Source organism: Cynocephalus volans, chromosome 1 (assembly GCF_027409185.1).
Source record: "Cynocephalus volans isolate mCynVol1 chromosome 1, mCynVol1.pri, whole genome shotgun sequence".
NCBI classification, from domain to species: domain Eukaryota; kingdom Metazoa; phylum Chordata; class Mammalia; order Dermoptera; family Cynocephalidae; genus Cynocephalus; species Cynocephalus volans.
Genome location: NC_084460.1, coordinates 124169288 through 124194228, shown reverse-complemented (window position 1 = coordinate 124194228; position 24941 = coordinate 124169288). Strand labels below are relative to the sequence as shown.

The 24941-nt window shown below is 35.4% G+C and overlaps 1 protein-coding gene across 2 annotated transcripts in view; it reads left to right on the top strand.

Annotated features, from left to right (window-relative positions):
* Nucleotides 1–24941, top strand: part of STXBP5L (syntaxin binding protein 5L) — a 354645-nt gene that overhangs the window by 156267 nt on the left and 173437 nt on the right. For both annotated transcript variants that reach the window (XM_063092515.1, XM_063092508.1), the window contains exons 9-10: nt 4907–4985; nt 19365–19519. In XM_063092515.1, the coding sequence (XP_062948585.1) occupies nt 4907–4985; nt 19365–19519 (234 nt within the window). The remainder of the gene's footprint in view (nt 1–4906; nt 4986–19364; nt 19520–24941) is intronic.

The window sequence follows — 24941 nt, the reverse complement described above, 5'->3', positions numbered from 1 at the left end:
AGTTTTGGTTTTCATTTCCCTGATGATCAGTGATGTTCACAACCTTTTCTTATACCTGTTGGCCCCTTCTACGTCATCTTTGAGAAATGTCTTTTCAGGTCTTTTGCCCATTTTTTAAGTTAGGTTGCTTGGTTTTTGGCTATTAAGTTATTTGAGATACTTATATAATTTAGATATTAATGACTTATCACACATAAGGTTTTCAAGTACTATATCTTCTCCCATTCTGTACATTGTCTTTTCACTCTATTCATTGTTTCCTTTATTGTGCAGAAGCTTTTTAATTTGATGCCATCCCACTTGTCTGTTTTTGCTTTTGTTGCCTGTGCTTTTGGTATCATATCCAAAAAATAATTGCCCAGACCAATATCAAGAAGATTTTTCTCTATTTTCTTCTAGTAGTTTTAGTTTCAGGTCTTATGTTTAAGTCTTCAATCCATTTTGAGTTGATTTTTGCATATGATATGAGATAAGGGTCTAATTTCACTCTTCTGCATATAGAGATCCAGTTTGCCCTACACCATTTAGCGAGGAAACTATCCTTTCCCCATTGTGTGTTCTTGGCACCCTTGTCAAATGTCAGTTCACTGTAGATGCATAGATTTATTTCTGTGCTCTCTATTCTGTTCCATTGGTTTATATATCTGTTTTTATGCCAGTTCCATACTGTTTTGATGACTGTAGATTTGTAATATATCTTGAAATCAGGAAATGTGATGCCTCCAGCTTTGTTTTTCTTTCTTAAGATGACGTTGGCTATTTGGTATCTTTTGTGGTTCCATATGAATTTTAGGATTTTTTTTTTCTATTTTTGTAAAGTATTTCATTGGAACATTAATAGGGATTTCACTGAATCTGTAAGTCACTTTGGATAGCATAGATATTTTAACAATATTAATTTTTCCAATCCATGAGCACAGGACATCTTTTCATTTATCTGTGTTCAGAGGACAAACTTTTAGTTTATTTTTCTCTTTTCTACTCTATTAATTTCTGCTATACTCTTTATTATTTCCTTCTTTCAGCGTTTGCTCTTCTTCTTTCTGTATCTTAACATGGATGGTTAGGTTATCAACTAAGATCTTTTTCTTTTTTGATATAGCTGCTTCTTGCTATAAATTTCCCTCTCATCACTGCTTAAGTTTCAGAAATTTTGGTATGTTGTATCTTCATTTCATTCTTCTCAAAATGTTTTTGGGTTTTTTTCGTTTAACCAATTTGTTATTTAGTTAGGTATTAGTATAGCACCTGAAGCTTTCTTCTGATTGCCATTTGCATGATACATCCATTTCTATACTTTCACTTTCAACCTAGTTTTTTTATATTTTTTGATCTCAAGCATGTCCCCTGTAGACAGCATATAGTTGGATATTGTTTGTTTGTTGTTTTAATCTAGACAGACCATCTCTTCCCTTTGATTGGATTGTTTAATCAATTTACGTTTAGTGCTGTTGTTGATGGTGTTGAATAGATGACTTCAATTTAAATTTTTGTTTTCTATATGTCTCGTTTTTTTTGTTCCTGTAGTCCTCCTTTATTGCTTTTTTTGACATTAAGTGAATATTTTCTAGTGTAACATTTTATTTCTTTTAATGAATTTTTCATTCTTTTTGAATTGTTTTCTTAGTGAATGCTTTATTGCTTACTGTACACATTCTAATTTGTCAGAATCTACCTTGATTTATACTAACTGAATTTTAGTATGATATAGAATGTTACTCCTATATAGCTCTATTCCCTCTTCCCCTTTTTATCCTGTTATTGTTTTACATGTTAAATTTATGTGTGTTATAAAACCAACAATGCATTGTTATAATTATTACTTTATATAATCGTATGTCTTTTAAAGAAGTTGACAAAAGCAAGTAGAGCACATGTAAATTTACAGAATTTGTTACATTAACCTTTTGCTTATCATTTGTAGTTCTCTCCATTTGTTCCTGTGGATTCAAATTACCAGTTAGCATCTTTTCCCTGTTTCAATACAGCTTTGCTCCCACCCACCTTCTTTGCGTTGTTATTGGCAAACATATTATAGATCCTACCATACAATATATACATAGTATTTTACACAATTGTTTTTTAAATCAGTTCATAGAAGATTAGAGAGAAGAAATATACAATTATGCTGTCTTTTATAATTACATGCAAAGTTAACTTACCGGTACTTTATTTTTTGTGTGGATTTAAATTACTGTCTAGAGTCACTTTCTTTCGATCTTTCAGCCTGAAGAAGTGCCTTTTGTTTTTTTGTTTGTTTGTTTGTTTTTTCGTTTTTGGTTTTTTTGTAAGATAGCTCTGCTAGCAAAAATTTCTCTGTTTTTGTTTATCTGGAAATATCTTATGTCACCTTCATTTTTGAAAGATAATTTTGCTCAACACAAGATTCTTGTTTTTTTTTTTTTTTTCATTTACTTAGACGATGCCATCCCCACTGCCTTTTGGCCTCTATTGTTTCTGAAAGTAAGATGTTAATCTTATTGGGGTTCCTTGTACATGATGAGTCATTTTTCTCTTCCTGTTTTTAGGATTTTCTTTTTGGCTTTCAGCATTTTTACTGATATGTACCTGGGTGTATACTTATTTGCTTTTATTCTACTAGGAGTTTACTGAACTTCTTAAATTTGGGAGTGATATTTTTTCATCATATTTAGGAACTTTTCAGTCATTATTTCTTTGAATATTTTTCTGTTCCTTTTTTCCTTCTCTTCATGGTACTTCCACTACACATATCTTTGTGTAGTTAATGGTATTCCACATTTCTTTGAAACTGTTCATTTTCCTTCTCTTTTTTCTTTTTTTTTCCTGCATTGTTGCAATAATCTCCTATTTACCAGCATTAATCTCTTATGCCTTCAAAATTGCTGTGTTCAGTGATGCCATATTAATATTTCTGAAACATTTCTTTATGCATATCACTCCCCAACTTGAAAGCTTCAGGTTACTCTCCATTGTCTATGTTGTAAGTCAGTTGCATAGTGTTCCATTTATTGGCTCTTTTGTACCTCTTCAGCATTATTTCCAGTATTCCCACACATGAATCTTTTAATCTAGGCAAATAAGCCTATTCATAAAACCATAGCTTTAATCTCAACTTCTACAACTCTTTATGTCTATCACTCATTTGCTTATGGTACCTCATATCGTCATTTTTATATGTGTTTTGCTTAAGCTAGTGTATTCTAAGCCTCTTGAAGTTTAGTTATTTTTTATACCCTATCATTTAGTATAATTGTCTAAACATAAGGAATAGCAATAAACATAATCGTTGATAATGTTTTTTTACACAATATGACATTTATGTATGTTTCAATTACAGATAGGCAATGAATACAATCAAAGTAGAAAACTCTCATCCAAAATTAAATTGTTGCAGTTGGAAATTGAAGTAAAATATTAACTAAAATAATTAATTATGTAATTATTATGTTCTACTTTATGCTGTTCTACTGTATACTTTGTATATTATATAGTGTATATTATATTGATGTGTATTGATTGAAAAATAGTATTTGGTCCCATATAAACAATGGCAAATATACTGTTTTTGTTCAATTAATAGTTTGGCAAGTGAAGCACTGTATGAAAAAGACATAAACTGAATGGATCTCTCTCCTGGCTGTGTCACTTCTTTCAGTTCTCTCTATTCCCATTCCCACTTCATTACCCAAATCAGTAATCTCCAACCATCTGTCTCTCAATCTTAAGACCTTTGTTCAAAGTGAGTCTCTGAGCAAAACTTGTCTCAAGGCATTGTTACCTACGTAAGCAGTTTTATTTTATATATGGTAAAGACACATCTTTTTTTTCCGTTGTGAGTGACTAAGGCCAATTTTATATTATTGGCTGCTTCTTTAGTCAACATAGGGTAAAAAAAAAAAAATACGAAAGGCAATTTTAGAAAGCATGCCATGGAGTGGATAATGGTTTGTTGATTCTTTGTCCTTTAAACAAGTCAAATAAAACTACCTCGACATCCTATTAGGATCTGGCTGTGCCATTCTGAAGCCATCCTGAAAATTTAAATATATATGTACGTAAACATCTCTCTATATAATAGGTATGTGTGTCTATAAACAACTGTGGTAATACAAGAATAAATAAGGGTACTAAAAAAAGAAACAAACATAGAATTTCAAAAAAAAATGCCAATTTTATCAAAATGAAACAGAATTAAACCAGAAGCATAACTAGAAAGATAAGTATGTTATGTGCAGAAGTGGTTTTACTTTCATTTACTTCTTTTTTGATCCTTTACTCAAAATCTTATGCAGTCTAAATAGCATAACTCTTCTACAAGAAACTATTATTTTTGTTCTGTGCAAATAGAATATATGTAGAATAAATTAAAATTATTTTGTAAAATCATGAAATGTATTATGTGTTCATTGTATGATAGATGTTACTCTAAATGAATTTGATGGAAATGGAAGGATTTTGATAGCCCATCATATGCTTTAAACGGCAAGTCTTTCTATATATGAAAGGAATTTGCGTATATAATAGATAAAATATTGAACCTAGTATGGATTTTCATAGTAATACATTTCGTTATGCAGATAAGTATGTATGTGTATATGTCTTCAATTCTAAATTTTTTTGTCTTCAAAAATTATTAAAATAACTGTGAAATTAGATTTATATGTGGTAAATGTAAAACAATAAAATTTGGATAATTTTACAAATAACTTTATTCATAATATAGAAGTCAATTGTGAGGAGTCTAAAAATTATTTGCAAATACAATAAAATATTAGGATCCATAGATTTGTTTTTTCTGTTATGACAAATAAATAACTACATTATTATTCCTTTTTCTTTACATATTTTTAGTCAAATTTTTTAAATTCTTGTGGATGAGTAGAATTTAAATTACACTTAATCAAATCTTTTTTTTCCCCCTTAGGAAAAAGTCAAAGAGAAGGAAGAAAATCAGAATCTTGTAAACCAATTCTTAAAGTAGAATACAAGACCTGTAGAAACAGGTATGTGTTTGTACTTTGGGGAATACAGGGATATATGTAAGAAACAGGGACAAGAAAGGTGGATAACCTTTAATGTTAACATGTTTAAATTTTTACATAATTATAACTTTATTAACTGGTTGAATCCTCTACATTAATGATAATTAATTTTTTGTTGTTTGGTAGGCATATACATGATTATCATTATTATGAATACTGCAAATGAGTCTTAATTTAAAATTTTTTTTTTTTTTTAGTATTCTATAACATTTATTCTCTCCTTAAATTATAAAAGTAGTGTGGCTTATCGCATAAAATTCAGAAAATACAAATATTAAAAAAAAATAAAAAATCATTCATAATACCTCTCTTTAGCCATAGCCATTGTTAACGTTTTGGAACATTTCCTTCAAGATTTGTTTCTTAATCTTCTCTCTTATGCTTTTCATTTTTTACATTATTTTTTATTACAATTGAGATCATATTGTATATGTATTCATCTCCTCTACTTAATACCATAAGATTAATTTTTTTAAATTTTATTTTATTTTGTCAATACACAATGTGGTTGATTATTGTGGCCCATTACCGAAACTTCCCTCTCACCTCCCTCCAGCAACCTTCTATCTGTTTGCTTGTCATATCAACTTCAAGGAATTATAATTGTTGTGTCTTCTTCCCTCCCCCCGCAGTTTATTTGTGTATTTATTTATTTATTTGTAGCTCCCACAAATAAGTGAGAACATGTGATATTTCTTTTTCTGTGCCTGACTTGTTTCACTTAATATAATTCTCTCTAGGTCCATCCATGTTGTTGCAAATGGCAGTATTTCATTCGTTTTTATAGCAGAGTAATATTCCATTGTGTAGATATACCACATTTTCCATATCCATTCATCTGATGATGGACATTTGGGCTGGTTCCAACTCTTAGCTATTGTAAAGAGTGCTGCGATGAACATTGGGGAACAGGTATACCTTCGACTTCATGATTTCCATTCTTCTGGGTATATTCCCAGCAGTGGGATAGCTGGGTCACATGGTAGATCTATCTGCAATTGTTTGAGGAACCTCCATATCATTTTCCATAGAGGCTGCACCATTTTGCAGTCCCACCAACAATGTATGAGAGTTCCTTTTTCTCTAGAGTGTTCTTTAGATCTTGTGTTTTTCTGCTGATTCTTTGCCTAGATGATCTGTCCAATATTGATAGTGGGGTGTTCAGGTCCCCTGCTATTATGGTATTAGTGTCTATTTCCTTCTTTAGGTCTAATAGGGTTTACTTTATAAATATGGCTGCTCCAACATTGGGTGCATATATATTTATGCTTATTATGTCTTCTTGATGGATGAATCCTTTTATCATTATGTAGTTGCCCTCATTATCTCTTTTTATGGTTTTTAGTTTAAAGTCTATTTTATCAAATATAAGAATAGCTACTGCAGCTCGTTTTTCATTTCTGTTTGCATGGTAAATGTTTTTCCATCCTTTCACTCTTAGTCTATGTGAGTCTTTATAGGTGAGGTGGGTCTCTTGAAGGCAGCATATAGTTGAGTCCTCCTTTTTAATCCAGTCAGCCAGTCTGTGTCTTTTGATTGGAGAATTTAATCCTTTTACATTAAGAGTTGTTATTGAGAAGTGTTGATTTACTCCTAGCATTTTATTGATTTTTGTTTGGATGTCTTAAGTGTCTTTTGTTCCTTTCTTTCTGATTTACTGTTTCTTTTCTGTATTTGTTGGTTCCTTGGGTTATAGATAAACTTTTTTTTCCTCTTCATTGTTGGCATTTTTATTTTACTAGTGGGTTTTGATTTTTCTTGAGTTTTTATGGCAGTGGTAGTTATTTTTCAGATCTCAAACCAAGTACTCCCTTGAAAATTTATCGTAAGAGTGGTCATGTGGTCATGAACTCCTGCAGTTTTTGTTTGAGAAATATACTATTTGCCCTTCATTTTGGAAGGATAGCCTTGTGGGGTAGAGTTTTCTTGGCTAGCAATCTGTCTTTTAGAATTTTGAATATATTATCCCATTCCTTTATTGCTTTAGGGTTTGTGATGAAAAGTCTGATGTTAGTCAGATTGGGGCTCTGTTATAGGTGATTTGATGCTTCTCTCTTACAGCTTGTAAGATTCTCTTTGTCTTTGAGTTTTGCCAAGTTGACTATAACATGTCTTGGAAAAGACCTTTTTGGATTGAATACATTTGGGGATCTTTGAGCTTCCTGAATCTGAAGATCTGTGTCTTTTCCTATAGCTGGGAAGTTTTCTGCCACTATTTTGTTGAATATGTTTTCAATGCTGCCTCCTTTTTCCTCCCCTTCTGGAATGCCCATGACTCAGATATTTGAGCACTTAAGGTTGTCTGATATCTCTCTTAGATTTTCTTCAGTGTTTTTAATTCTTTTTTCTTTTCTTTTTTTTCTTTTTTTTTGTCTGTCTGTGTTATTTCAAACAGCCATCTTCAAGGTCAGAAGTTCTCTCTTCTGCTTCTGCAAGCCTGCTGGTTAAACTCTCTGTTGTGTTTTTTATTTTGTTGAATGAATTCTTCAGCTCAGCAAGCTCTGCTGCATTCTTTTTGAGAGCATTGATTTCCTTGTACACTTCTTCTTTCAGGTGCTGTATACTTTTCCTCATTTCATCGTGTTGTCTAGCTGAGTTTTCTTGTATCTCATTTAGTTTCCTTAGAATTATCACTTGAAATTCCTTGTCAGATGTTGCAAGGACTTCTTGTTCTATAGGATCTAGAGCTTGAGAGTTATTATCCTTTGGTGGTGTACTTTCTTGATTTTTCATATTTCTGGTATGTTTCCTTTGATGTTTAGTCATTGTGGCAGGGGATTTCACAGTCCACTGGTTCGACACTATTGTCTGGCTAGGATGCTGCTGGGGCTGCCAATTTGGCACAGCTGCCTCAGTGTCTGCTCAGTTGCCCACATGTGCCTAAGTGCGTGGTCAACTCGGGTCTTGGGCCCCTCTGGAGAGGTGCTTCTCAGGTTGGTGCGCACTCAGCCAGGCTGGGTATGGAATCCAGTGGTGGTGAGGCCTACCTGCTGGGTCACGTGCTGGCACCGTGGGGCGTGTGGTCTCCACAGATCTCGGGACTCTCCAGCGGGGCACCTCTCTGGTCAGCACACACTCAACCAGGCTGGGGATTTATTCCAGCAGCTGTGAGGCCTACCTGCAGGGTGCGTGGTTTCCGCAAATCTTGGGCCTCTCCAGCAGGGTGCCTCTCTGGTCGGAGCACACTCGGCCAGGCTGGGGATGGAATCAGGCGGCGGTGGTGAAGCCTACCTGCTGGGTCACACACTGGCACCACAGGGCCATCATCTCCACGGTTCTTGGGCCTTTTAGGTACGCTGAAAATTCTTAAGAGTATTTAAATGAGTATTGTACACATTCATTTTAACAATAGAGAACTTTTTGGCCATGCAAATTACAAGCAGCAGTAATTTTTTTTTTCACACTAATTATTACGCAGAAGCTAGTGCTTATTGGCAATACATAAAAAATAATTAGATACATAACCATTTCTCTGTACTTTAGTATCTTACATTTTGAAGTTGGAAAGATTACAGTTAGTTGGAAAGATAAGGTTATATTTGTTGGCATAATAACAAAAGTACTCAATTTTGATATAGAAAATTAAAGTCATATTTAATAAAATTTTATTTTTGTATTTATAGCAGCCATATTCTATATATAAACAGTGTTCTTGTACTTGCATAAATTATTAGTGGCAATACTCTCATCCTGAATTATGATAAGAAACCTTGCCTAAACATTAACTTTATTTTAACTCTAAATTAGATCATTATATACTAATTATATGCTCACATTAGAATGTATCTTGGCATCATAAGTATATTTAATGTTTGTTTATACCTGCTTTTCTAATAAAACTTTAGTATAAATTTATAGTCATTTTAACCACTTTTTTTTTTGATAGCTGGTTGGAAAGGGGATCTGAACCAATTATTTGAAATATATATCAATATCTCTTTAGGCTAGCCTAATGTCACTATGCATTAACTGGTAAATATGACCACAGTTTTATACCATTATAACTAAAGTATTAGAATACTTCAAATTCATTCATTGTGGATGGAAACATAAAATATGTTACATATATTCTTTTCTTCTTGAAACAGTTTTTATAATTTAAACTTTGCTTGAGTCTTCAGGTTCAATATTATTTACATCTCTTGTTTTACACTGTTGTACTTAAAGGATTACTAAGGTGCAAGGCACTATATTAGCTATTTCTAGCAGCTTGTTATTTTGTTTTGTTTTGCTTTTCCTTTTCACTTGCGTATTTTTTAAAAGTTTTTCTCTCTCCTTTAGTTTTGTGCTATCAAAACTTTTTATATTTTCCATTCCATTATCTATCCAGTCTTTCATTTTCTATAGACTAAGAAACTTGAAAGCCAAACTTGTAAAATTAGAGTAAATAGGTCTATGTGAAGGCCTGAGAGGTTTTTCCATGTTAAAGTGTGTGATCCATGGACTCTTTTATTGCTCAGAGGCCTTTTTAAAAATGTATTTCTATGAGGTGCTCAAACAATATTCAGTTTAAGTCAATTAAAACATTTATTAAGTTATTACTTCATTCCATTCACTGTGCCCATTTTGGTTTACTAAAATGAGATTACTGCCTGCTTTGATTTTATGTTCTTGTAGCAAAGGCAAGGCCATTAACCAGTGGTTCCTACACATGCAAGTTACTTTTATAGGGATATGCTATGGAAGCACAAAAAAAGGTCACCTAACCCAGCCTTCATGGGAGTTGGGTACAGAATCATAAAGAAAGAGATCAGTGAAATTCTTACTGGGAAAAGAGATGCCTGAGATGTGACTTAAAGGATAATAGGATGGTGCTAGGCAAAGGGAAGAAGGGATGAAAGTGAAGAGAAGGTACCTTAGGAATCAAGAACTCAAGTCAAGGCAGTGTAACATAATGATTGAGATCATTGGCTTTGAAGTAAGACAGCTATGTGACCTTGAAAATTTTAATTAACTCTTTTAAACTTTAATTTCCTCAACAACAATACCTATCTCACTATGATGCTCATGAGGATTACATAAAATAATATGTAAGACATGTAATGTCCTAAGTTTGATGAAGGCATATAGTGGGTTTCTTAATAAATAAAAGTTATTATTATTACTATTGTCATCCAAGCCATGGTATTCCTCATCATTAAAATTCTTCAACCACTCTTAAAGATTTGTTCTAGTAATTGTTAATCAAACTACAGTATAGAAGCAATTCTTTAGATATGTAATCTAAAATAATCGTGTTATTAATCATATTTACTATCATCCCACTTACCTGCGTACATTAGTACATGGTGTCTAATTCTTTTGATTACTACTTTATTAGAAAAATCACCTCTGAAGCTCAGAGCGCAAGGAGGCTAAAAAATAAGGAGGAACACTGAGGTTAAGAATACTGAAAGGTTGCCACAGCAAAATGGGTCACAGTCTAGAAGTGAAAATAAAAAGCTGTATCTCCATTCCACCATTACACAGCAGAAACTTTGTGAAGTCAAAAGTTAGGATGACTGTGGCAGAAACAGGAACCTTAGGAAGAGTTATACCACATATGCTGCAGCAATAGAACCTCTTAATGGACCGTATAGGTAGCACATGTAAGGGATGTGCTTTACATTTCCAGGGATAAAAGACCATTGTGCACAGGATTATTGATCCCCAGTCACCAATTTACCAATTGACACTCTACCTTAGATGGCCTCTAGGCTTAATAATTTTATCCTCTTCAAGAAAGGAATATCGATCTCTCTACCTGCTACCATTAGCATTATTGGTAATCTTTTACTAATGAAAATTACTTTCTGCTGGTCTTTTAATCCCTTCCTATCACTTCCATCTACTGATAGGCTTCATGAGCAGTTAAGCTCTCCAAGCCTCAATATACTCTCAATATATCTATTAAGTGAGGATGATAATAGTAGCTCTCTCACTGAGATGTCATAAGGATTAAATAAAATAATGTATGTAAGGTTCTTCACACAATTCCTGGAACATCAAAAATACTCAGTAAATGATAGCATTTAATATTTACAATACTATATCATGCAACTTGTTTAATCCTGTTGCCTTCATTGCAGTAAACTTTTAATGCTGTTTTATTTATTTTGCAAATTGCACAGTAAAATGGACTTTTTTTCCCCTTTTGGTGTAGAGTACTTCAGATTTTAACACATGTATAGGTTTCTGAAACAACCACCACAGTAAGAATACAGAACATTTCCATCATCTTGAAAAACTGTTATGCTATCTCTTTTTTTAAATTTGTATTTTTTAATTTAATTTTATTTTTTAATTGAAATGTATTGCTTGTACATATTTATGGGGTATAAAGTTATATTTCAATACATGTATACAATGTTTAGTGATCAAATCAGGCTAGTTAGCAAATTCATCATCACAAAAATTTATCGTTTCTTGATGATGAGAACATTCAAGCTCCTCTCTTTTAGCTGTTTGACAACACACAATTAATTATTGTTAATTATAGATGCCTAACACTACTGTATACCATAGAACTTATTTTTCCTGTCTAGATGCAATTTTGTGTCCATTAAACAACCTCACTCCCCCTCCCCCTTTTCTGCCTCTAGTAACCACAGTTCTATTCTCTAATAGTAAAAGTTCAAATTATTGTTATTGTTATTATTTTAGGTCCTATATATGAGTGAAAACATGTGGTATTTCTCTTTCTGTGCCTGGCTCATTTCACTTAACATAATTTTCTCCAAGCTCATCCAGGCTGCTGCAAATGTCAGGATTTCATTCTTTTTTATGGCTGAGTAATATTCCAATGTTTATATATTTCACATTTTCCTTATCCAGTCATCTGTTGATGGACATTTAGGTTGGTTCCAAATCTTGGCTATTGTGAATAGAGCTGCAATAAACATGGGAGTGCAGGTATCTCTTCAACATGTTTATTTCCTTTCCTTTGGGTCATAGGAAAGTAGTGGAATTGTTGATCATATGGTAGTTCTATCTGTAGTTGTCTGAGAAACCTCCATACTGTTTTCCATAATGGCTATACTAATTTACAATGCCATTAACACTGTATAAGGGTTCCCCTTTCTCTGCATCCTTGCCAGCATTTATTATTTTCTGTCTTTTTGATAATAACCAATCTAACTGGGGTGAGATGATATCTCAGTGTGGTTTTGAATTGCATTTCTCTGATGATTAGTGGTGGTGAGCATTTTTTCACACACTTGTAAGCCATTTGTGTGTCCTCTTTTGAGATATGTGTATTCAGCTCCTTTGCCCATTTTTAAATCAGATTTGTTTTTTTACTGTTAAGTTGTTTGAATTCCTTGCATATTCTGAATATTAATCCTTGTTGGATGTATAGTTGTAAATATTTTCTCCCATTCTGTAGGTTGTCTTCTCACTCTGTTGATTGTTTCCTTTGCTATGCAGAAACTTTTTAGTTTGATATAATCACATTTGTTTATTTTTTTCTTTTGTTGCCTGTGCTTTTGAGGTCTTATTCACAAAATCTTTGGCCAGTCCTTTGTCTCAAAGTGTTTTCCCTGTTTTATCTTCTAGAAGTTTTATAGTTTTGAGTCTTACATTTAAGTCTTTAATCCATTTTGAGTTGATTTTCATAAATGGTGAGAGATATGAGTATAATTTCATGCTTCTACACATGGCTATCCAGTTTGTCCAGTACCATTTATTAACGAGGTTGTCCTTTCCCCAATGTGTATTCTCAGCACCTGTGTGAAAGATCAGTTGGCTGTAAACATGTCAATTTATTTCTACATTCTCTATTCTGTTGCATTGTCCCATATGTTTATTTTTATGCCAGTACCATGCTGTTTTGGTTACTATAGCTTTGTAATATATTTTGGAATCATGTAACGTAATCCTTCCAGCTTTCTTTTTACTCAGGATTGCTTTGGCTATTCAGGGTCTCTTGTGGTTCCATACTGAGATGACTCCATACTGTCTTCCATAGTGTCTGTACCAATTTACATTCCCACCAGCACTGTAGGAGAGTTCCTTTTTCTCTGTATCCTTGTGGTTCCATATGAATGTTAGAGTTATTATTTTTTTTAATTTCTGTGAAGAATGTCACTGGTGTTTTGATAGGGATTTCATTGAATGTGTACATTGTTTGGGTATTATGTTCATTTTGACAATATTAACTCTTCCACTCCATGAACATGGAATGTCTTTCCATTTTTTGTGTGTCCTCTTTAAAGAAATTTAATTTCTTTAAAAATTAAATTTTATGCAGTTTTCATTGTAGAGATCCTTCACCTCCTTGACTAAATTTATTCCTAGGTATTTAGAATTGTTGGTAGCTATTGTAAATGAGCTTGCTTTCTTGGTTTCTTTTTCTGATAGTTTGTTGGTGTATAGAAGCACTACTGATTTTTATATCTTTTGTATCCTGCAACTTTACTAAATTTGTTTATCAATTCTAATAGTTCGTCCGTGTAATCTTTAGGTTTTTCTGCATATAAGACCATGTCATCTGCAAACAGTGACAATTTGACTTCATCTTTTCCAATATGGATGCCTTTTATTCCTTTCACTTGCCTGAACTTGCTAGAACTTCCAGTACTATGTTAAGTAGGAGAGGAGAGAGTAGGCATTCTTGTCTTGTTCCTGTTCTTTGAGCAAAAGCTTTCAACTTTTCACCATTAAGGATGATGTTAGCTGTGGGTTTGTCATATATGGTCTTTATTGTATTGAGGTAATTTCCCTCTATATCTAATTTGATGAGAGTTTTTATCATAAAGTAATGTTGAATTTTATCAAATGCTTTTTCTCTATCTCTTGAGAATCCATTTAAATTCAGGGTTGTTATTGAAAAGTATTGCCTTACTCCTGACATGTTTTTAAAATTTTTTGTGGTTTTATATATGCTTTGTTCCTTTCTTTCCCTTTTATTATTTTTCTTTGCTATTTGGTTGTCTTTTATAGTGATAAGATACAATTTTTTTTTGTCTTTTCATTTGATATCTGCTCTACCAGTGAATTTTATTCTTTTGTGAGTTAGCATGATGATAGTTATTGATTTGCTTCCAGATGTAGGACTCCCTTAAGGATTTCTCGTAGGGCCGATCTTACGGTGGTGAATTCCCTCAGTTTTTGTCTGGGAAAGATACTATTTCTCCCTCAGTTCTGAAGGATAGCTTTGCTGGATATTTCTTGGCTGATGGTTTTTTTTCCTTTCAACACTTTGAATATATCTTCCCACTCTGTTCTGGTCTGGAAGGTCACTTTCTCTTGCTGTTTTTAGCATTATCTCATTGTCTTTGACTTTTGATAATTTGACTACACAATGTCTCAGAGAGGATCTTTTTGGATTGGATCTTTCTGGAGATCTTTGAGCCCCTTGGATCTGGAAGTCCATATCTCTCCCAGTACTTGGGAAGTTTTCAGCTATATTTTAGTAGACAGGTTTTTGATGCTTTTTCCCTTCTCTTCTCTCTATGGAACATCCATAATATGAATGTTTGTATGCTTAAAGTTGTCTCGAAGATCTCAAAGACTTTTTTCATTTTTAAAAGTATTGTGTGTGTCCCCTTGAGTTATTTCAAAAAGCCTGTTTTCAAATTCAGTAATTCTTTTTTCTGCTTGATCTAGCCTGTTGCTTAAGCTCTCAGTTATATTTTTTACTTTGTTGAACGAATCCTTCAGTTCCAAGATTTCTGCTTGGTTCTTTTTTTTTTTTTTTTTTATGGTTTCTGTGTCTCTGTTGGGTTTCTCTGTCAGATCCTGAATTGTTTTTCTGATTTTATTGTGTTGTCTATCTGTATTCTTGCATCTCATTGAGTTTCTTTAAGATTATTATTTGGAATTCCTTTTCAGGCCCTTGATAGGTTTCCTTTTTATTGGGGTCTGGTACTAGGGAATTATTGTATCCCTTTGTGGTGTCATGTTTCCTTGTTTTCTCCTGTTTCTCATATCCCTGCATTGGTGTCTGGGCATCTGCTGGAACGCCACTTCTAATTCTCAGGAGTAGCTTTCAAAGGAAAAGAATTTTACCTGTAGAGTTCTATAGTGACACTTGGTTAGGGTTTTCAGGTTTGGTTCTAAATTAGCACAGGAGTGTAGTCTCTGTGTGATTTCTTCAACTGTATTCAACATCAGAAGTGTCTGTGTGTGCCTCCCTGGCCTAGGTACTAGAGAGCTTGGCAGCTCGTTGCTGAAGTGGGCAGCAATGGGCTGAGTTGCAGGGGTTATGGATGAGATCTTCAGCTCTTGAGAGAAGTGTTGGGGTGATCTGCACCTCCTCAGCTGGAGTGAGCAATTCTGGGTGGGCTTGTTGGTGCCCCAGCCAGGATCCTCTATCCCTGCTAGATGCACTAGGGTGCTCTGTAACTCCTCAGCTTAAACAGGGGACCCTGAACAGGATTGCTGGATTCAAGATTAGGACCTTGGACTTTGTGGGAGATAATGAGGTGCTTAGCAGCTCCTCAACCAAAGTGGGCAACTCTGGGTGGGTTCAGTGGGACTTCAGGCTGAGCTCTGTACCCCCAAAGGAGGCACTGTGGAGCTCTGCATCTCCTCAGCTGAAGTGGGTGACACTGGAAAAGGTGCTAGTCCTGTGGATGGGACCCTGTGCCCCCAAGATAGACACTGAGACGCTCTTGCAGCTGCTCAGGTGGAGTGGGCCACTCTGGGTAAAGCCACTGCAGTTGTAGCTGGGCCAGTGTGCCCCTTAGACACTGGAGCATGCTACACCTTCACTGTTGTAGTGTGCTGCTCTGGGTGAGGTAGTTGGGGTCATGGTTGGGGCCCTGCACCCTCAAGAGAGCCACTGGGTTGCTCTGCAGTACCACATTTGGAGTGAGCCACTCTGGGTGAGGTCTTTGTAGTTTTGGTTGGGACCCAGTGCTCCAAAGAGGAATGCTAGGTCATTCTGCAGCTCCTTGGCTGGAGTGGACCACTCTGGGTAAGGTCTCTAGGGTTGTGGGTGAGACTTTGTGCCCCTAAAAGAGATGCTGAGGCTCTCTGCACCTCCTCAGATGGAGTGGGCCACTCTGGGTCAGGTTGCTGTGGTCATGGGCAGGACCCTTTACCCCCAAGATAGATGCTGGGGCTCTCTGCAGCTGCTTAGCTGAAGTAGGCCACTCTGGGCAAGGCCACTGTGCTCATGGGCAGGCCTCTGTGTCTTCAAGAGAAATACTGGGTCACTCTGCAGCTCCTTAGCTGTGGTGGGCTGACCAACAAAAGGTTGCTGGGTTTTTGGGTGGGCCCCTGTCCCCCTAAGAGAGATGCTGGCTCACTCTGCAGCTCCTCAGCTGGAGTGGGCTACCCTGTGCAAGGTCACTGGGCTCCTGTACCCCCAAGAGAGATGCTGAGTCCATTTGTAGCTCCCCAGCTGGGGCGGATATCCCTGGATGGGCTCACTGGAGCTGCAGATGGGGCTCTGTGCCCCTGAGAGAGGCTTGAAGGCCCTCCACAGTTTCCCAGCTGAAGCACATGGGTCTGGGCAGGTTTGCTGGAGTCATGGTGGGACTTAGTGCCCCTATGACAGGTGCATGGGCACTACACTGAAGAGAGCAGTGTCACTGGCAATGGCAGAAGTCCCCAATCAGTCAGCTCTGGAAAGCGTGGACACTGACTTTCTCTGTCCTGAGGGTAGCCCCCACAGTGTGCTGGATAGCCTATTCCCAGCATGCAGGATACCACGTGGGCTTGGGTGCTAGAGATCCAATATGATGAGGGGGTCTCAGGGCTGTGCAGATGTCAGAACTATTGGGCCCCAGGGCTAAATGCACTTGGGTATTGGCTCTGATTCCAGTATGGTGACTGCTGCAGCAGCCTGGCACCTGGGGTGTGAAGGTTGTACAGGATGAACAGCATGAACTCCCTCCCTATATTAATGCAGTCACATGGACTCCCATCAGCTCCTCTCACTGTGCTCATGGTCTGCAAGGGCCGTGCAGTATGCATGTGTGCATGCATGCAATGAAGCTCTTGCTTCCCAACTCCTGCAGGCAGAAATGCATTCTGGGTCCCTGCTGTTCCTGGCTGGTGATAGGGTAGTGGAGGCTGGATATTTTCTTCCAATCTCTATGTGTCTATCCTGAGTTTCTCTGTTCACTAGCACTTCTGTTACTTCTTTGATGTTTTCCAGTGCTCTCCATTAGTTATTTTCATCCAAGTGTTGTTATGTAGTCCTTGTTTGTCTGTCTGTGGGAGAGACGAGCCATAGAGTCTTCTAGTCAGCCATCTTCTGTGCTATCTCTTTATAGTCATACCTCTCCCCTGCTCCTTAACCTTTAGCAACCACTGATCTGTTTTCCATCATTATAGTGTTGCCTTTCTGAGAATGTCATATAAATGCAGTTATATATAATATAACCTCTTAAGCCCAACTTTTCACTCAGAGTAATGCCTTTGAGATTCATACAAGTTGTGTGTTGATAATTTGTCAATTTTTATGAATGTTTTCTTGATTTATAAAGATTTCAATTATATGCTTATTTATTTCTTTTATATGAATCCATTTAATAAGTATCCCTTAGTAGATAAATTTGTATTAAGTAGTAAATGAGACAGTTTAGTGTGGTACAGCATTTATCCAACTGCTTTTGTATGATCACTAATGGTATTCATGGAGTAAAAGGGATCTGTAATCAAATAAATTTGAGAAATTTGAGAAATTCTGGGTTCTATATAAGTAAATTGGATTTTTTACTGTATAATTTCTAAGAATCTTAAATATATAGCATGAAATGTAAAATTTCAGAAGGGAGATATAAGCTTTGCAAATGCTTGTCAAATTAATTTAATATTGTTTTTAGAACACCCATAAAGTTGTATTTCATAATTTGGGAAACATTAAATTAGAAATAAAAAACATGGGCTTTGGAGGCTAGGTTTAAAACTTTGTTCTGGCACTCACTAGCTGCTTGCCCTGAACAAGTTATTTAACAGGTTAATTAAGCAGTAATCCCAGATTTTTCATGTACAAAATGAAATTATTAGTACTTTTCTCATCAGGGTTGTTGTGAGGATTACATAAAATTTACTTTGTATATACATGTAGCACAATATATGCCACAAGGTAAGCCTTCAGTAAACTGTAGCTATTTATTACCAGAGGCATTATATAGTAGTGTTTGGGAGCATAAGTCTTGGAGTCTGCTAGATCTCAGTATTCTTTTGGGTTTTGCTGATTTGTTGATACTTAACCACATTAATAAAATGAGCACAATACTTGTGAGGATTTAATGTGATGATTAAGTATTTAATACAATTACTCATGAGTGGTTCCTTGGCCATTTTTCTGAGGAAATAACTTTTTATTCAGTTATTTGATAGTTTACAGAGAAGTGCGTATATATCAACTAACTCCAGACCCAATTGTCCACTCTTATAGAGCAATTTCTAGAGACAAATAGATTGTTCAGTTTAGCAGATAGGATGGGAGTGAATTATTTAAGGAAGCATTATATTCTCTAGGAATTTGATATAACAAAAGTCTCTAGTTCTTTTAAAAAAATTTTTGAGGGAAAAAAATTTCAATTTGGTATTTACTTCTTGAAAATACTTAATATCAACACATTTTTCCTTTTGTATAAATATACTAGAGCTATATAGGTATTGATTTGAGAAAAGAAACATGAAAATGGTGAAGCTATTTTATAATTATCATACAGCTATAATATTTAGTAGTCATCTCAACCCCACTATACTATCTAATTGTAGTTTGCAAACTAACAGATGAAAAAATTTGTTTGAAGTTAGTTGAGCAAGGTAAATACAAGTGGCTGGTCATAGGTAAAATCAAGAACGAGACCATATTTATCTTTGATGAACTATTTTTCTCTTACATATTAGCCTTTTTCATTATTTTATGATATACCCTTTCCCACAGAAACTCCAGAAGTTTTGTGTTACCCTCTACCGCTCTGTGTTTTCCACTGTCACATTTCATTTCATAATGAAATTTGTCTTTTTTCTCTCTTAGGGATTTCAGGCGACGCATGCCAACTAGTTAATATTATATTCTAGCATAGATTCATATTCTGATGGTAGTGATTTGTAATTTGACAACCAACTAATGTATGTGAAGATGTCCTTTTGAGAGTCAGTGAGGAGTCAGTCTACCTCCCTCCAGCCTCACTGCCTTTCCCCAACCCCACCCTAATATCTTTAGACTGATCCATTAGTAATTTGAACAGTGAGAAAAGATATCCTGAAAAAGTGAAATGGTAGAATAGTAGATTGTTGGGTTTGAAATTTCGGGCCAGTAAAGCCTTTTGTTGTCTGCTAAATTACATTGTATATAATCCTCACCACATCTGTTCTTTATAGGCTCAGTCTTGTGACTTTCTGTCATCTTAAAGGACTTCTCAGTCTCATTAACTTTTTTTTCCTATATAGTGAACCATTCATAATATTCTCTGGTGGGCTGTCCTATGACAAAGCTTGCAGAAGACCAAGTTTAACCATCATGCATGGAAAAGCAATTACAGTACTTGAAATGGATCATCCTATTGTTGAATTTCTAACTTTATGCGAAACCCCCTATCCAAATGGTAAGTAACTAAAATGAAACTTAATGTTGAAAAAATTATTTTTGAAATGACAAGCTCCTAACAAAATTAAGGCTAAATATTTTCAGTTTTGGCAGCTGACATCCACTGTGATACAACACTGTGAGCTACAGATGCTGGAGCAGGTTTTGCAATTGTACCTACTTGACAACTGGAAGTAAGACAGATTTAATGCAGCAGTGCTGGCGTTTCAGGTTCTAATATGAGGTAAGTGCTTTAAACTTTGATAAGGATGGTGGAAGCTGAGCTGGGAGGGTCCGATAGGGGTCTGAGGTGAAATCACTTGGGGAAACAGGTCTCCTAATAGTCTCTCCTAGACCAGCTCCACCCATCCCATCCCAAAGCCAATCAAAGTTAAAGCACTTACCTGATATCAGTGATCTGTAACTCTGGTGGTGCTGTATCTGTTTTACATCTTACTTTGCTTCAGACACAACTGTAGTATGTCTGATTACTCTAGGATTGTTGATGTGTGGTTAGTGATTTATTTCAATTTTGAGAATAATTAGCCAGACGGGCCTTCGGGAGGAGAGATGTTTTTATAATTTTATAATCCTGAATATAAATAAAGACTTTTTGTAAACATAAAAACTAGTTTAAACTTATATGCAAACTGTATAATGAAATCTAACGATGAAATATTTTAATAACAAAATCTGGAAAATGAGTGAAAACATAGAAAGGAAATATGAATTTATGATTTCAAAAATTTACTATGTGTATGTTCATGATGACATTTTCAAGATAGAACGTGTAGATATACATGAACTGGACTTGGGGACAGAATATTTGGAATTATGATTTATCTCTACTACTGCTAGCTATGTGACTTTGGGCAAGTCACTCTACATTTATGAGTTTTATTTGTCATTTGTAGAAAGGAAATAATAGTAATTGTCCACACACGATTATTGGAAGTCTAAGTGAACATACTTTGTAAAATATGAAGAAATATATGTTGAGTTTTATTATTAGATATATTAATTTCTTTTAAATTATTTTTCTATTTAAAAGATAGGACAAATTGATATAAAACAACAGTCAATGTAGTACTTTATTTCCAGAGTTACTAGGGACAGGTAAATTACCTCTGTTGTTAATTAATCAACAAATATTTATTGAATGCTTCTATCGCCTCAGTACTACAAGGACTTGTAGAGCTACAGATGAAGTATGAAACTAATCTCTGATGTCAAATTGCATAAAATTTGGTCAGATGAGTGAGATAATTATGACTTTCTGAGTTTAAATAACGTAAGATCTTAGTTAAGTGCTGAGTTATATAGTTCAGGGTATAACTAAAGTATAAATTTATAAACTAGTTAAATAGTCAGAGACTGAAATATTCATGCAGAGCTTCATGGAGAAAGTAGGATTTAGGTTGGTCTTGAAAAGGATATTGAGTAAACCTTCCTTGAAAATAAAAGGAAATTGTGAAGATTTTAAGGGTGAGATCAGTTTAGATAAAACTTAAAAGCCTTTTGGTGATATTTGGAAATAGGGAGTTACAGAGGAATTTTGAGGAAATACTAAGATGAAAGAAAGCAACAATTTTAGTAAGATTTAAAGAAGTATGTGGGTTTGAAGACAGAAACACTGAAATCTGAACTTCTAGATTCCAGTTAAGAGGCTTTTGTAATAATGTACATTTAATATGGTTAACGCCTGAAACAAGGCTCTGCCAGGAAGAACGGAATAAGGATATCCACTAAATTTGGATTCGGGACTGACTCATGATAGATGAGTCTAAGATAACTACATAATTTGAGACTAATGGTTTCATGTGCAGTAACAGAAGTTTTTGGAGATAGAGAAAAGTAGCTCTGATTATGAGTTACTAGAGTTATTTAGAGAAGAGAAAAAGAGAGAGAACAGGTCTTACAATATTTATTTATGAATTATCAGAATATAAATATTCTTTGGAGTTATGAGAATGGATGATGAAAACATATAGGAAGAAAGAACAGAAAGAACAGAGGACCAAAAGTTGAACTTAGGAAAATGCCACTGTTTAAGAGCCTTGAGGAAGAAGATGTGCCAGCAATAGAACTAAAAATGTGTGGTTGCAAAGATCAAACAGTGTATGTCTGTGATTATATAAATTTCTGTACATCAGAGATGTTAGGACAATTTCTAATAACGTTCAGTAAAGTATAAATGTACTATAACTATGCCTTTTCATTTCTAAGCCACATATATAAGTCTTTGTTTTTCAGAAAAGTGGTAATGAAGATGGAATTTTTCATTTGTCCAGGGCTAGAAGTAGTTTAACTTTACTCAGTAAAATACGTAAGGGTAATTCAAAAGTTTCATGGAAAGATTTGCATTATCTTTCAATTCTATTTTTCTACAAACTTTTTGAAGTACTCTTGTGAATGTTATATTGACTATTTAGATGTGTTTTAACTATTAAAACAGTAATACATAAAATGCCAGAAAAGAAAACCTATGATGCACAACAGTACACAGACAGTCCCTAACTTACGATGGTTCAACTTATGATTTTTCAACTTTACAATAGTGCAAAAGCAATAGGCATTCAGCAGAAACTGTGCTTTGAGTATCCATACAACCATTCTGGTTTTCACTTCCCGTATGGTGTTCAAAAAATTAGATGAGATATTCAATACCTTATTATAACATAGGTTTTGTGTTAGATGATTTTGCCCAACCGTGGGCTAATGGAAGTGCTCTGAGCACATTTAAGGTACACTAGGTTAAGCTGTGATGTTTGGTAGGTTACATGTATTATATGCATTTTCAATTAATGATTTTTTCAACTTAGATGAGACATAACTCCATCATAAGTTGAGAGCATCTGCATAATGAAAAGTTTTTCATTGCCCTTTGAAAGGCAGTCAGTATAACTAAGCTTCTTACATAGTCGCCCCAAAATAATCTATGCATATGTGTACTTATTTATTTATGTATACATTATCTCCCTTTTTTGTACAAATGACAGCATACTCTATGTGCAGTTCTTTAGCATACTTTTTTCACTTAACAGTATATTTTAATTATGATTTCATATTAGCAAATATGGAACTTTAATCTTGTTTATAGTCACATAATGATAAATGTTATGCATATGTTAGACAAAACAAATTTATTAACAATTTATTTATTTATTTTTAATTTTTATTGAATCATAATTGATTATACATATTTTGGGGGTTCGATATTGATATATGTTGATTAAGTCAATATTACTAGCATATGTATTGTTACAAATCATACTTATTCTTTATGCCCCTTGTCCAATCTCTCCCTATCTCCCTCTTCCTCCCCACTCTGATAATGCCTAGATGATCTGTCCAATGCTGAGAGGTATATTCGGGTCCCCCAATATTATCGTAGAGCAGATGCTTCTTCTGTCACTTTGGAATGGGCTTTGTGGAGAGAGACATCCTCTTCTTTTCTTTGGTCTCTGCTGTGACTCTCCTTGTGTCAATGCACTCCAGCGGCTAGCAGACCATCAGTGTGATGGTTGTGTTGTCTAGCCACTTTCGTGGCAACTGTGGTTATTGTGGTGGCTGTGGTGGACCACCCACATGGAGGTGATGTTTTTGGCATGTTCCTTGGTGCTGGCAGCGTGCCTGGTTGTGGGAGGGGGGTCTGGTCCACGGCTGCAGACCTCAGGTCCCTGGGCAGGCCCAAAGGAGCTGGTGGTGTATCTGGTTGTGGGAGAAGGTCCGGTCCATGGCTCCATACCTCAGGTCCCCAGGTGGGCCCTGAGGCACGGGCAGTGTGCCTGGGCCAGAACTAATTTTTTGTCTTTTGTTTACTTCTAAAATGGGGGAACTTCCTGTGGGGACCAGTACTTGAGCTGTGTGGTTTAGCTAAATTGCTCCTTTGCTCCTGTTTCCCTAGGGAAGGCTTTTGGTGCAGTTCAGGTTTTAATGGTTGACCTTATAGGTACTTCTGGCTCTACAGAGAGCTGGGTAGAAACTCTGATCTGGGCCTGAATCTTTTCATCAGACTGTACGACATACAATTCTATCTTCCTGACCAGTCTCCTCTGAGTGGTCCTTCACTGAGTGGGATGCCAGTCAGCTGTCCTTGCTGTGCCCTAGTGTTCCCGAGTGGGTGGTCTCCCCCACTGCCCATGCTGCAAACATTTCCCATGGGACGGGTCATGCACCAGTCCTTTGTGATGACTCGCCAGCCTCTGAGTGGCTCCTATTTTTCAGTTGTTGTGGCTTTTCCTGTGTGGATCCATTGAAATCCTATTAGTGGTTTTGCTGTCCTGGGGGCCACCAAAACCGCCTTCTCCCCTGCCGCCTCCAAGCAACTTCACCTGAAGGGCATAACTGCGGCTTTTGCTCGCTCCTGCTCTGTGTACTCAGCAGCTCCAGCCTTAAAGCAGCTGCAGCACAAAATGGTTGGAGCAGTTTTTTCCTTCTCTCATCGTGGCTTCTCCTACCTTCATGCACTCCATAGGTCTCTCCCCTTCTTCCCCTGAGCTCTAGCAGCCCCAGCTTGGCTGTTGTTGCTTTTTTATAGTTGTAAATTGGTTGATTTGTGGGAGAGAGTGAAGCTGGGAACTCTCTATTCTGCCATCTTGACCAGAACCAAATTTATTAACAACTTTAAATATTGCTGAATCATTTATGACATCTGGAAGTTCAACATTTTTATCAAGCACAAATACTTTAATGTTCTTTTCTCAGGGGTCATTGCCCAGAGTAATTAACAGACTATAATCACAATTTGTCAGTTTCACATCTAGATTTAACCATATCCAGTCCTCTCCATACTCCATAAATAATGCATTTCTCTTCAAAGAAGTAGTAATTATAATAGAGCTTTTTATCCTATTGGGGGCTAAGAGTAAAAAACTGAGCCCATTCAGAAATAAACAAATCTAATAAAAGAAGTAATGTAGTTGTCATCTAAACATCTTTACATATGTTGTTTCACCTAATCTTCATAGTCTAAGGTAATTATTGTTGTACCATTTCAATGGTTAAAGAAATTGATGGTCAAAGGAGTTAACTAATCTACCCCATATCAAACTTTTAATAAATAATAGACAGAATTGGAACTGACTCCTAAGGAAATCTTTTCATTCACTGGCCAGTACAGTATTCAAGGTACTCTACAAAGGTGAAACTTCTGCTGCCAGTTTGTGTTATTTGTAAAAGAACAACAAAAATGTAAAACATATGTTATTACCTAAAATGATAATTTATATATTTATGACTTTAGTTCATTCATGCCAATGTCTCAGCTCTTTTATTTTTGTAGCAATTTTGCTACAAAGTAGTGATTTTCCTAAGGAAAAAAGAAGACAAAGAGGAAATAACTAGTCATGTGGAACCCTACTATTCTACAAACCAAAAAACAAAACAAAATGAAAATCTCAGAAGTATTGAAACAATTTTGAAAAACTTAAAACAATTCT